At 44.0% G+C, this 15,024-nt stretch overlaps 1 protein-coding gene across 1 annotated transcript in view; it reads left to right on the plus strand.

Moving 5' to 3' along the window:
* The window catches only part of TSHR (thyroid stimulating hormone receptor), a 164,348-nt gene that overhangs the window by 49,358 nt on the left and 99,966 nt on the right, over positions 1-15,024 (plus strand). Inside the window, exon 2 of the mRNA XM_073610320.1 lies at positions 498-743. Within this exon, the coding sequence (XP_073466421.1) occupies positions 571-743 (173 nt within the window). The 5' untranslated portion in view covers positions 498-570. The remainder of the gene's footprint in view (positions 1-497; positions 744-15,024) is intronic.

Here is a 15,024-nt window from a genome sequence, read left to right on the forward strand (position 1 = left end):
GATTTATTTTCTAATTGATCTCTCCTGATACGAATAATCAATCTGTAGAAGACAACCTAATCAATCAGTATGCCACGCAGGACAGTTGATTGTATTGAAAGATATGATTGGAAGTTATTGATTGCATCTCTATTTCCACTATGTAATCTCATAATTTGATCAATCGTCATTTGATTGAATTCATAACCAAAGCATCTCAGTGCTGCAGATCGAGCCAAAACTATTTTTTAAGCGATCCACTTAGTTTGATCGAATCCAATCTACATTGACTCTAAATCGATCATAAGGGAAGTATGTCTATTTAATTCCTTGCTAATTTGATTGTTTTAATCAAATTTCACATCAATAATATAATAATAAATTTGAAACGTTTATGGCCACCATTGGATGTTCGCTTGTATAATAAGAAATGAGCTGCTAATAAGTATAACTGAAAGGCTTACTAGTGATTATGGATGATGTGAACTGAAGAACTAACATTCCACTGTACCCCACAGAATTGAACCTCAGCATATCGTGTCTTCTACCTGCTGGTACCGTGTACTGACCCATGTGAGGTCCGGGATAGCCATGTCCTCTGGGATACCCAGTCTGTCCTGCTGTCTGCTGCCCCTTCTTCTCCTTTTACCCCGGGCCGGGGCTACCTGTCCAGACAACTGTAAATGTGAACAGGAGATCAGCTACAGCATCACCTGCAGGAATCGCTCCAGCGTGCCTGAACTGCCAGGAAACACGGAGATATTGTGAGTACCTGTCCTGTATTACCAAATGTGTGTGCTTTATCACAAATCCAAAAAAAGCATAAATAGAAGCCACTTAGATCATATACATACAGTATATATACATAGGTGTGCACAGCCTATTGCATTAGGGTGTGCACCTCAAAGCTCAAAAACACGTGCGTGTGCATGTGTATATATACTGATGGTGTCAGTAGAGGCAGAGCAGAGATTGGTGTCAGTAGGACAGTGGATGGTGTCAGTTTTTACTTTTATTATATTATTATTTTATTTTTTGTTTTTTACAATTTTATTTTTTTATTATTCTTTTACAATTTTTTTTAGGAGCCCAGTTAGGAGCTTTGGTGAAATATCAGGGGTTTAAACAGGGGGAATCTGCACCATATAGGGTGTGCCCAGGCACGTATATGTATGTGTGTATATACAGTGGGGCAAAAAAGTATTTAGTCAGCCACCAATTGTGCAAGTTCTCCCACTTAAAAAGATGAGAGAGGCCTGTAATTGTCATCATAGGTATACCTCAACTATGAGAGACAAAATGTGGAAATAAATCCAGAAAATCACATTGTCTGATTTGGAAATAATTTTTTTTGCAAATTATGGTGGAAAATAAGTATTTTGTCAATATCAAAAGTTCATCTCAATACTTTGTTATATATCCTTTGTTGGCAATGACAGAGGTCAAATGTTTTCTGTAAGTCTTCACAAGGTTGTCACACACTGTTGCTGGTATGTTGGCCCATTCCTCCATGCAGATCTCCTCTAGAGCAGTGATGTTTTGGGGCTGTCGCTGGGCAACACGGACTTTCAACTCCCTCCAAAAGTTTTCTATGGGGTTGAGATCTGGAGACTGGCTAGGCCACTCCAGGACCTTGAAATGCTTCTTACGAAGCCACTCCTTCATTGCCATGCTGAAAGACCCAGCCACGTTTCATCTTCAATGCCCTTGCTGATGGGAGGAGGTTTGCACTCAAAATCTCATGATACATGGCCCCATTCATTCTTTCATGTACACGGATCAGTCGTCCTGTTCCCTTTGCAGAGAAACAGCCCCAAAGCATGATGTTGCCACCCCCATGCTTCACAGTAGGTATGGTGTTCTTTGGTTGCAACTCAGCATTCTCTCTCCTCCAAACATGAGTTGTGTTTCTACCAAACAGTTCTACTTTGGTTTCATCTGACCATATGACATTCTCCCAATCCTCTTCTGGATCATCCAAATGCTCTCAGACGGGCCTGGACATGTACTGGCTTAAGCAGGGGGACACGTCTGGCACTGCAGGATCTGAGTCCCTGGCGGCGTAGTGCGTTACTGATGGTAGCCTTTGTTACGTTGGTCCCAGCTCTCTGCAAGTCATTCACTAGGTCCCCCCGTGTGGTTCTGGGATTTTTGCTCACCGTTCTTGTGATCATCTTGACCCCACGGGGTGAAATCTTGCGTGGAGCCCCAGATCGAGGGAGATTATCAGTGGTCTTGTATGTCTTTCATTTTCTAATTATTGCTCCCACAGTTGATTTCTTCACACCAAGCTGCTTGCCAATTGCAGATTTAGGCTATGTTTCCACTATTGCTTCCCCCAAAGTCGCGCGATTTACACTGCGACTTTACAATGCGATTTGATGCAACTTTAAAAACAACTTTGATGTTCTGTGATTTAGCCACAGTGATGTAATTCCTTATCCTGCTTAGTTACTTCCCCTTCCTGTCTTCCACACTCACATACATCAATATGGGAAGTGATGTATTTGGGAGGAGCAGAGATCATGTGCTTCCGTAGACTTCCGTGGAAGTCGCAACAAAGTCGCGGTGTCAGACATGTACATGCGACTGCATTGCGACTTAATACCTTTCTATGGAGAAAAAGTCGCACCGAAGATGGAACAAAGTAGTGCAAGAACCTTTTTTGGAGACGCTGTGACTTGAGTCGCACTAATTAGAACGGGGACCATTGAAATACATGGGTTTTGACTTGACATGTGTCAAGTCGCAAAACAAGTCGCAGTAGTGGAAACAGAGCCTTAGTCTTCCCAGCCTGGTGCAGGTCTACAATTTTGTTTCTGGTGTCCTTTGGCAGCTCTTTGGTCTTCACCATAGTGGACTTTGGAGTGTGACTGCTTGAGGTTGTGGACAGGTGTCTTTTATACTGATAACAAGTTCAAACAGGTGCCATTAATACAGGTAATGATTGGAGGGCAGAGGAGCCTCTTAAAGGAGAAGATACAGGTCTGTGAGAGCCAGAAATCTTGCTTGTTTGTAGGTGACCAAATACTTATTTTCCACCATAATTTGCAAATAAATTCTTTCAAAAATCAGACAATGTGATTGTCTGGATTTGTTTCCACATTTTGCCTCTCATAGTTGAGGTATACCTATGATGACAATCACAGGCCTCTCTCATCTTTTTAAGTGGGAGAACTTGAACAATTAGTGGCTGACTAAATACTTTTTTGCCCCACTGTAAATATATACACACATAGATAGATAGATAGATAGATAGATAGATAGATAGATAGATAGATCTGCACCAGGCTTTGCTACAATGTAAAATAGTGAGTGTACAGCTTGTATAACAGTGTCAATTTGTTGTACTCACTTTTGTTGCCAGCGGTTTAGACATGAATGGCTGTGTGTTGAGTTATTTTGAGGGGACAGCAAATTTACACTGTTATACAAGCTGTACACTCACTACTTTACATTGTAGCAAAGTGTCATTTCTTCAGTGTTGTCACATGAAAAGATATAATAAAATATTTACAAAAATGTGAGGGGTGCACTCACTTTTGTGAGAAACTGTATATACAATGCAGGCATGGAATAGCCATCTTCCAACTTAAAGCCAGGGCTGGGCTGTAGAGGTAGACAGGACAAGCGTCCGCCTTGGACATGTCAACAGGAGATCTATATGTTCAATCTAATAAATCAATCAATCAATCAATCAATCAATCTATAATGTTGAGCTAGTTAACACCTCATTGAGGTGGGGGGAGCATTTTGGCCTTTTTGCCTTGGGTGCTAAAGAAACATGTCCTAACACTGTTAAGCAACATACATCCCTATATATTCAGGACAATTTAATAAAGAGACAGGGCTCATTCACACATGAGGTTGATAGGCAGTAAAACCCCACAGTTGAGCCACGCTTTTTCCACCCTTCAGCCGCTACCTGCTTTAGCTGCAGAGGCAGCGCCCAGGGGTGTACACATGCCACGGCCATGATGTTTGTTTCATGGTCGCGGCAGGAATAATACCCCCTGTTGCATGCAGTTGCTAGTGCTGGGTCCAAGGGATTAAAGTAGGCATTGAGGAGGTGATACAACTCTCCTCAGCGCCTGTCATATGCCCTCTAAAGAGTGATCTGAATGTGCATCGCTCTTCAAAGAGCAAAGCATGTGTGAACGAGCCTTATGGAAAACTTCAGGATTTACATTTGTCCTTGGTGTGAAGAATAGCACCGAGAACCATTACTCGGTGCCTGAGGGATCTGTCACCAGGCCAGGACATTGCCACTTTGAAGGTGGAGGATGAGCCTATGCAAGGCTGCTGTTCGAAACCACGGGGCCCCATACAGACCACCTGACACGGGGGCCCCATACTGCCAATGCTTCAATTCTGACTGAACATAGTGAGTGATCTGTACCGATCACTCATTGGGTTCATTCAGGAAAGAAAGGGGCTGGTAAATATGACATATTAACCTAACCCTTCCCCCACTCTCAATCTTGAAGGCTCCTACTGTGTGCTTGCAGCTGCCAGCGGGAAGAAGAGGAGGGACGTCAGCAGCGCTGCGGTGGCAGAGGGGGACACACAAGGGGGCCTGGGCAGCAGGGGAAATGTATGGTGCACAGGGGGGCCGATTGGTGTGACGAGGAGGGGGCAATTACAAGAACCGATCCCTTGCTGCTGCAGAGAGAGCCATACAGGGGATTGGTTCCAGTAACTGCGATCCTGCCATACCGATCAACCTGTTGCCTGGGTCCCCCTACTGGCCCAGGCCCCTGTATGGGGGACTGGTGGTACCCCCCTATCCACGGCCCTGAGCCTATGCAACTATCAACCATCACAAAGGAACATTTTGTGGGGGTGGGGTTTGCTCCAGTGGCACTTTGGGGATCAAGCATGATCCATCACCTTAGGGTACCTGCTCCCCAGTTCTAGATCATATTGTTTACTCACACTATGGGATGTATTTGTTAAAAAAAAAAATTTGCATAGCTGTTCGTTCATCCGCATGCAAATTCATTCTGTGCAAATGGGGCAAAATCGAATGTTCTGGAGCTATATCAAACTCTGTAGTTTGAATGTGTGATTGGGGAAAATACCGCATTATGGCCAACAGATGGAGCATTTTGAGCATGCATATTTCCTATAATACTCAGCTCCATCTGATTTTGAATTGGCACATTTTGAATGCTCTCAGTTATTATTTAGAACTGACAAGAGAGAGGTTTATATGAGTTTGACGTTGGTAAATTAGCATGTTTGTTTTAAGCTTGGTACGCACTACAAGTTTTTTTTCGTACAACCCCGCGGGTTGAACAAAAATGAACTGTGAGCTACAGTCGGAGCCTCCATACAAATGTCCCGTACACACGGTCGGACTTTGTTCGGACATTCCGACAACAAAATCCTAGGATTTTTTCCGACGGATGTTGGCTCAAACTTGTCTTGCATACACACGGTCACACAAAGTTGTCGGAAAATCCGATTGTTCTGAACGCGGTGACGTAAAACACGTACATCGGGACTATAAACGGGGCAGTGGCCAATAGCTTTCATCTCTTTATTTATGTCGGAAAATTTTATATCCTGCTCTCAAACTTTGTGTGTCGGAAAATCCGATGTAAAATGTGTGATGGAGCCTACACACGGTCGGAATTTCCGACAACAAGGTCCTATCACACATTTTCCGTCGGAAAATCCGATCGTGTGTACGGGGCATAACCATGCGACATTAGTACAGTGATCTTCCCTGCTGAGCTGTTGTGTTCTCGTGGGGGGGCGCCCCCCCAAAAAAACACTCCGGTTGCGCTCTCTGCCATTGGCTGAGAGCACCAGTGGCAGCTGGTGGTTTTTTTTTGTTGGGGGCGGGACAATGCACCCGCAACCCAGCACTCAGGGCGCTGCACTCTGTGCCCCGAGCCCACCCTTTTTTGAAGCCTAATAGAGCCCCTGGCTCTAATCACGTGTTTTTTAAAAAAAATGCGTCCGGCGCCCCGCATGTAGATTAAGGGGTCAAACGCGGATAGGGAGGGGCGGCACCCCTAATGGATGGGCTGCCACTGGAGAGTGCTGATCGGGAGTCAACCAACTGCTGGTTATCCAGCATGCATGTCAGACAAGCCGGCTGAATGGCTTCTGACATTTAACCGCCTGTCTCCTGACATTTGGCCTGTGTGTACCCGGCTTTATCCTGGGAATTTCAGTGGCACAAATTTCCCGCATGAGGCGTTGTTATCACATGTGCCTTATAATTATCATACGCAAAAAAATCACATTTACTGTCTCTTACTCATAGGTGTGCGCACAGGGTATGCCGAGCGTGCCTGGGCACATCCCAATCATCCTGTGTGGCACCGATTCCCCCTGTTTAAACCCTGATATTTCCGATAAGCTCTCTAATTTGTAAAAAAATAATAAAAGAAATAAGCTTCCGACACCATCTACTGCTCTACTGACACCAATCTTTGCCGTACTGACATCACCCACTGCTCTACTGACACTGTCAGTATATATACACATGCATGTGTTTGAGCATTAAGATGCACACCCTAAGACCCCATTCACACAGGGGCAACACGACTTGCAGGTCGCCTCAGCGAGGCGACCTGCACACGACTGCCCGGGCAACTTGCAAAATGACTTCTGTATAGAAGTCTATGCAAGTCGCCCCAAGTCGCCCCCGAAGTCGTACAGGAACCTTTTTCTAAGTCGGAGCGACTTGCGTCGCTCCCCTTAGAACGGTTCCATAGCACAGAACGGGAGGCGACTTGTCAGGTCGACTAGGTCGCCTGACAAGTCGTCCCTGTGTGAATGGGCTCTTATGCAATAGGCTGTACACACCTATGCTCTTACTGGCAGCTTAACCCCTTACCTAACCCTAACTGTAACCTAACCCCCTAACACTATTCCTGAATCTCAGACAAAATGTTACAACCCGCAAAAATGTCACATGAGAAAGTGTGCTTCAACAGAGACACAAAATGCATCATCACACTGAAAGCACATTTACAGATCTTATCACCCAAGATAGGGTGATAGGTCTACATTGTCTTTTTTTTTTTTTTTTTGTCATCTGTGTCCCACTTAGGAAATTCCCTTCACTTTCTGTCCCATAACTAAAACAGGAAGTGAGAGAAAATCCCTGCAAATTAAGGGAATCCCTTGGGACCCCCCAGGTCACCAGAACTAGTGTCCCCTGTATTACTTTTTTGGGGACAAACCCAAATTTGGGATTTTCTTTTACATAATGGTAATCAGGACAAATCTAATGGGTGAGTCTCCCTAACCTGAGCACAGGCAATAGGTGTTCTAATTAATCTCCACTCTCTCCAAAAACTAAGAAAAAATATTTGCATTTAGTTATAATAATAATATAATATAATTATTATTAATATAATATATTATATATATTATAATATAATTTAATTTCAAGCAAGATTTCACTATTGTTTTCTGCTTTTGTTCATATATGGATATTTATGAATGGAGTCATGCAGAGCTATTAGAATTAAACAAAAATTCCGCACTTAGGAGTGATGCGAACTGCTGCCTCACTAAAACAAATTTCACACAGTGAAATATATAAGTGACTTTTCCGTGCTCCCCTCTCGTATTTGCACTCACCAGAGCGCCTTACCCCTGCAGGGGTGAAAGGCGTGTGTTTGAAATATACTCCTTTTCCTGATGGCCCAATCCCAGTATATCCTCCACGACTTCCTGATGCAAACGATCGGATCGCCACCTGGAAGCTTGGTCCTTCCCGGGGTGAGTGCCGTAAAGTGGGGTATGGATAGACTCTTAGTGATCCACTATTAGTATTCTCCTCCCTCCACTGTAAACTGGGGGCGTTCGGGCATCCACATAGCGTACCACCGTAAAAATAAGTAGTATTTATTTTAAAATTAAAAGGGCTTAAAAGCCTAGTATAAAAGGTGGGGAGCTACAGATACTCCAAATGCCAAAAAGCAAAGTGAAAAAAACACTCTCGGGGTCTGGACGGCATGCATTCCACAGACCGCACTGAGAGAAACATGACGTAGTGCGTACCAAGTCCCAGCTTACGTGTTTCGTCATAAGATGTTGTCTGAGGTGCGAGGCAGAGCTATTAATTTGTACAAAGGAGATGGTCACTATCTTCGTAAGATATACTTTTTGACCTACCAATGGCATGGTGATTATTTATGTTTGGTGAACGATTTTCCATTTAGTTGTGGCAGGAGCGCCGAATGTATGGATTTCAATGTCTTTTTCTTTTTTTGAAACACGTGATTGGAGCCTAATTGGTTTAAAAAAAGGATGGGCTCAGGGCGCAGAACACTGTGCCCCAAATCCACCCACTTGTGTGACATTAGCGAGTTAATATTCACTAATGTCTTCCTGCTTCTCCTCCGGGCCAATCGGGAAGCAGGTCCTGAGGCCCGATTGGTCAGGAGTCATTGGACTCCTGGCCAATCAGGTCTCAGGACCCATGGTCTGTTTGGCCAGGAGGAGAAGCAACGGCCCCGGCTCCTCCCTCGGCAAGCTGGAGCGAGGAGCAGCATCGACCTCCTAAGTTAAGGCCACTGATCGCCGTCAACCTTCTCCCGCGGGGGAGGGGGGTCACTGATCGCCACCGTCCGTCTCCCACAGGTAGGGGGGCAGGTTTATTTGCCGAAACCCCCCTCCCCAACATATTGAGCACCAGCCGCCACTGCTGTTGACGCTATATAAATCCTGTATAATAATAATACAATAATAATATCTGTCTGTCTATTTGGAGGGACTCTAACTTAAATTTAGTGCTGCTGAGCTTAGTCAGCCTGAGCTCTGGAGGGACTCAGAGCTTAGTCATCCTGAGCTCTAGTTGATGGTTCTGCCTTTCACAGGCTTCCCCTGAGCTCAAAGGTATTGTTTGCTTCTGCCTGCTGTTGGGGAGTGTCCCTGGCAATAATGTAAAGGCCCGCGCTTGCGATCAGAAAAATCGTACAAAAATTACCGCTTTCAAAACGATCGTATGATAATCTGATCGTTAGTATACAGCATTCGTCTGTAATTTTCCAAAGGGACAAACACGAGAATGTTTTCGAAGGGACAAACACGAAATTTTTTCTCGTATGATACCAGACCAGATTTTTGTTTAATCAGTACAGTTTTTGTCTGAAAATAGAATACAAATACAATACATTACATAACGTCCGAATTTATATTCTGTTGTACGAGAGTTTTCGTACTTTAGTAACCTCTTCATTTTCGATATGGAGACTAGTATGCAAAAAAAAAAAAAAACAGACGGTCATTCGTCCGATAATCTCATTGTGTGTAGGCTTAACACAGGGGTCTCCATACTTTATAAACAATGGGCCGGTTTACTGTCCTTCAGACTTTGGAGGGGCATTACTGTGACCCATCGTAGGGTTGCCACCTCATCCCATTAAAACCGAACACGTGTTTTTTTTATCCCATAAAAAGGTTTTTATTAATGGGAACACAAGGCACTACATGGTATATTTGCATAGGTATACAATCCTTGAACAACAGGATTCTTAATATTCACAACAATATATAAGTGGTGGTGAATGTATAACCATCTTATTTATCATGCGCCTGAGAAGCATTGTGTAATACCCTGAATTCCCTGGACTCATAACAAAGGGAAGTGCAACATTCATACAAAATAATCAAAAAAGGAGGTACAAATAAAATTCAATTATAAGGAGAACTCTAGTCCAACTGGTAGTGTAAAGGTAATTATGTTCTAAAGAACTAGCAAATCACTTTTGGCGGGTCACCTATTCTTCCATATAAGACTCTGAAATTAGCTCATGAAACCAACTAACCCATCAGTAATCTGTCTAAAGCCATCTGTGGGGGTGCCGCCTCTGGGGAATTCAACCAGCTCTGCCATATGCTTATACATTTTTTTGGGCGATTTTCTATGATGGTAAGTATTTTTTTCTTGGATAAGGATAGTGTTGACACAGATGCGACAACTGCTCTGACTTTGGAGCTTTTGTCGCATTAGAAGTCCGACCCCAGTCGGACCCCATTCTGTGCAATGGAACCATTCTAATCGGTGCGACTTGAGTCGCTCCAACTTAGAAAAAGGTTTCTGCAGTACTTTTGGTCCGACTTTGGTACGACTTGCATTGACTTCTGTTAAAGAAGTCACATTCAAGTCGTGCTTAAGTCACACTGGGGTCCGACTTCAAAGTCACCAACAGTGTGAATGAACCATGGCTTAAAGCGGGGTTCCACCCAAATTTTGAACAATATCTGTATGTATTCTCTTCCTTGCCTAGATGCTGACATGCCGTTTAAAAAAATTGAAATCGCCATAATTACCTTTTATTTTTCTATTCTTCTTTGCACTTCCTGGTTCTCCTCCCGTGGGAGTAGGCGTGTTTCTAGCCTCTCCCAGACTCCTGGGAGCTAGTCTCAGGCTTCCCAGGATGCCACTGAGCATGTGCGGGAATGAGCGGTGAATGCTGGGAGCACAGCATTCACCACATCCAGGAAATAAATGCTTGTGGGCTTCAAATGCCCACAATGAAGATGGAAACCGCCTGCAGTGAATAATATAAGTTATTCTTTCCGACGAAATCTGACACAGGCGGACATATTACACACAATATGTGAGTATGTAATGCTGAGAAGAAAAGTTTGTGAATTAACTCAAAAAAAAAAAAAAACGATAGATAGGTGGACCCCCGCTTTAAGCCCTAAGTTCACTAAGTTCACTGTTTTCAGAGCATTAAAATGTAAGTTCACTTTTCAGGAAGATTTTTAGAAAATCCCCTCCCATGATTCTACATCCAATGAATTGTACATACCATAGCTCCTCCTGTTTATAATCGTGAAAAGTTCTCTCATTACAGCTGTTGGGGGTCCTCTGCAGAAAAAGCGCTTGCCCCTCGTTCCTCTCCATCCTGCCATTTGAAAGACAGGCTGAATTACACAATATTGCGCCCTCTAGAGGCCGCCCCGGTCCTTTCAAATTGAATGCATGCACAGTGTGTCCTCACCAGCACCAGCAAAAAGCGAAACTTCACCTCTAAAAGGAAGTTTTCTGCTTTTCTGCCCCCCTCTTCAACTTTCAAATACTTTTTTGGGGGGAGTAGGTACCTGGTTTTGACAGGTATCCGCTCCCACTTCCGCCTCAGTTCGCCTTGGCGATCCTAGTGGAACTTTGTCCCCCCCCCCCTTTTCCCGCAGCCTCTTGGGACACGTCACATGTCCCAGGAGGCTGTAGGTCCATTCACAGGGCACAGCACCATTTGCACATCTGCAGTGGGGAGCCAGCTGTGAAGCTGCAAAGAGTCGCAACCGGCTTCCCATAGTTAGCATGGTGGTGCCGGGGACCCAAAGACCCGACTCGGGTGATGACAGCACTGGATCTCTGGACAGGTAAGTGTGCTTTTATTAAAAGTCAGCAGCTACAGTATTTGTACTTGCTGACTTTTATTTTTATTTCTTGGGGGGGGGGGGGGGGGGGGGGGGACTGAAGAACCTCTTTAACTTAGTGGCTGCACTGAGCCAAGTTTGGGAGTTTGCTCGGACGGAAGCAGATGCTACTAAGCTAAGCTGGATCTGGGAGAGGACACACTGCACACATGCAGTCTGAATGAACCAGACCAGCCGCTAGGGGGCGCATGATTGTGAAAATCAGGACAGTGAGGAATGAGGGGTAAGAACTATTTCTGAAGAGGACCCCCAACACCTGCATTTGTATTGGTAGGACCTTATCTTATACTACCATGGCTACAGGAGGAGCTATGGTATGTACTATTTTTTAGATGTAGAATGGCATAGGGGGATTATTTCTAAATCTTCCTGAAAGGTGAACTTACATTTTAAAATGAATGCAAAGATTTATTTATTTTTATTTGCTGTCTGTATCCCCGCGCTGGGGAGATTCACCCTCTCTAGTTGTCCTGATGTCACCATTTAACCAGGGCCGCTCATAGAAATAATGGGGCCCCATACAGCCTACCTGACAGGGCCCCCTTTAGCCCCACCCTCAACCCCACCCCTGGCCCCTCCCAACCCCGCCTTGAAAAAAGGGACAGTTAAGGCTGGACGGTGTCAGTAGAGCAGTGTACAGTGTCAGTAGTTTAAAAAAAAAATTCTTACGTTTTTTACAAATGTCATTTTTTTTTTCAATTTAATTTCTTCTTTTTTATTTTTTAAATTTTTTTGCACAATTATTTTTTTGGGGGAGGAGGTTGGCAGTGAATCAGATAAGTAGGGCAGTGTATGGTGTCAGTAGAGAAGTTGGCGGTGTCAGTAGTTTTTTATTTTTTTTTTTACAATTACATTTTTTTCAGTTAATTATTTTTCAAATAATTTTTTATTATTTTTACAATTATTATGTTTTTGTTATTCTTTTTTACAATGCTTTCTTTCTGGAGGGGGGGGGAGCGGACGGTGTCAGTGTTTTTTTTATTTTATTTTTTATTATTTTTACAATTTCATTTTTAAATATTTATTTATTAAAATTCTTTTACAGATTCCCCAGTCCCTTTCTCAGCAGCCTCAGCAGCACTGAAGATGAATGGACAGGAGACAGGGGCTCCTGTTCACTCTTAAACTGAAGCATAGTAAACACAGTTTACGGTGTTCAGTTATGAATGGACAGTCATTGATCACTGAATAAATAATAACAAAAAAAAAGAAATAAAAGCTGATGGAAAAGCTAAAAAAGCTGAAAAACCTGGCAAAAATTATTCAACATTCTCTATTGGCTAATAAAAAAAATGCCAAAGTCAAAAATGCTGCATAAAAATTTGCAAATCACGTATAAAAATGTGCCAAAGTTGCGCATAAACAATGCACAAAAAAAGCCTGAAAAATGCAATGCAATGTGAATGCAGTCTAATACTTACCCAAGCCCCAATCCCAATCTAGCGATGTGCACGAGAGCCGGGGCTCTCCTGGGTCTCTCCCTCCTTATTGGCTGAGACACTGCCAATGGCTGCCACTGCTGTCAATCACAGCCAGTGAGGAGGGAGCAGGGGGCGGGATTGAGCTACACTCTGTGTGTCCCATAGACACACAAAGGTGGCTCAGGAGCGAGCACGCACGAGTTCCCCGAATGCAAGCAGCTTGCTCTGGGGTCACTCGGCAAGGGGGAGGAGCCAGAAGCCCCAGGACCCGAGAAGAGGAGGAACGGGGCTGCTCTGTGCAAAACCAATACACAGAGCAGGTAAGTGTAACGTGTTTGTTATATTAAAGAAAAAAAAAGAACCTTTGGCACCACTTTAAGGTACACTGACACTGCTGCCGCATATATGTGTTATAAGGGGGGTCAGCAGATCGGCCTCTACAAACTCAGCAGTGCCTATAAAAAGCTATACCTGAAAAATGACCGGCCTGAAGTCATCCAACAGAACTTACTTTTCTGACTAAAGTTCCACTTTAAGTAGTAACCAGAACAGGCAGTGATACCAGGAAAGAAAGTGATAGGAAATCCAAAATGTTACAGTTGTCACCAGAGCAAGAGGTGAAGGAAAACCTACCAATGGGGACACCTGTTCCTGTGACAACTCCTCTCTGAGCTTGGAATTCTGTTCATTTTGGAGAGATTTCCTCTCATTTCCTGTCGCATCTCCAGTACAGGAAGTGAAGAGAAATCTCCCATTGGGACAAAGGCAGCAAAAAAAAAAAAAAAAGGAGATTTTAACCCTTTCCTACTCTAAAACTAAATAAAACTCATCAACTAGATTTTTACATTTAAAGCAAAACCCCAGGCAAAAATAACAAGATAAAATTGAATAGCTCATTAAATGATGAAATAAAAAAAATAGTTTTTATTGCGATACTCATGGGCTTTCCCCTGCAGTACCTCTCTTCTGCCACAGGATGTCCTCAGTCTGATGGCCAGCTGCATTCGCCCCATGTATTCTGAGCTCAGGTGACTTTGGACATGCTCCCAGCCTGTGATTGAACAGTGAAAGCAGAAGCAGCAGTATGATGATGAGCTCATCTCTCTGTCACTCTGATCCCTCCTCCTATCAGCATGCTTTCCCCTTTCCCAGTCTGCTGTAAAGGGACTGCAAGAGGCTGATACCAGGTCAGATTCAGGTACTTAAATGGCTTGCATCCATTTAGTGGTGTGATAATGATTGCAGAGCGGCATTCATTTGTGCCTTTTACACCAAAATCTTCCTGTGTGAGAAGCATCAGATGAGAGTTCAGATTTCCTGACTTCAACGCTGCCTGGTAGTTTTGCAACAGAAAAACGTGAATTTACTCAGGATCACCACGAGTGCCGTCACTTCCCAAGGAGTCAGAGGAATGCAGCTTCCATCTGAGGCTTCTCACACTGACATCTTGCTGTGTGACAGGTTCAACTTAAAAAAGAATGGGTTTCACATTACTTCCGTGCATACAAAATAATGGATGATTCTTTAACATTCTCCTGGAGTGTACTGTGGATAAAGGGCCTTTTGTTGATAAATTGTTATATCCTAAAAAAAGGAAATGGCTTTGGATGGTTTCCCCCCCGGCGTAGCGCGACGGTGACGGGCTGCCGCTAATTGCAGTTTATTTGAAGAGCAGACCAATTCTACCTGTTGTCATTATTGGAAACGTGGGAAATATCTGTGGCTGCGGGGGCCTTGCCTTCTCCCGGCAGAGTCTCGTTTAATCTCCGGGGTGTTTATTTAAGTCTGTCAGGGGGCCCCCTGATTTGGCTGGATGAGCGGTGTGCCTGCGCCGGCCCCAGCGCTCAATGCGTCCTTTGTGAGACCGCCGCGTGTTTGCACAGATTTCCTTCTCCCGGTGACGGCTCAATCACTGGCTCTTTCCATCGGCTCTGTCAGTGATGATCCGCTCTGACATAGGAATCTCATTTCACATTCTCTAATTCTACATGAAGATTGTTATCCCCCTCGATGTCTACCATAGACCCCGGATCTGTTACATTGTTATCCCCCTCCATGTCTACCATAGACCCAGGATCTGTTACATTGTTATCCCCCTCGATGTCTACCATAGACCAGGATCTGTTACATTGTTATCCCCCTCGATGTCTACCATAGACCCAGGATCTGTTACATTGTTATCCCCCTCGATGTCTACCATAGA

The sequence above is a fragment of the Aquarana catesbeiana genome, linkage group LG13 (assembly GCF_042186555.1).
Source record: "Aquarana catesbeiana isolate 2022-GZ linkage group LG13, ASM4218655v1, whole genome shotgun sequence".
Lineage (NCBI taxonomy): Eukaryota > Metazoa > Chordata > Amphibia > Anura > Ranidae > Aquarana > Aquarana catesbeiana.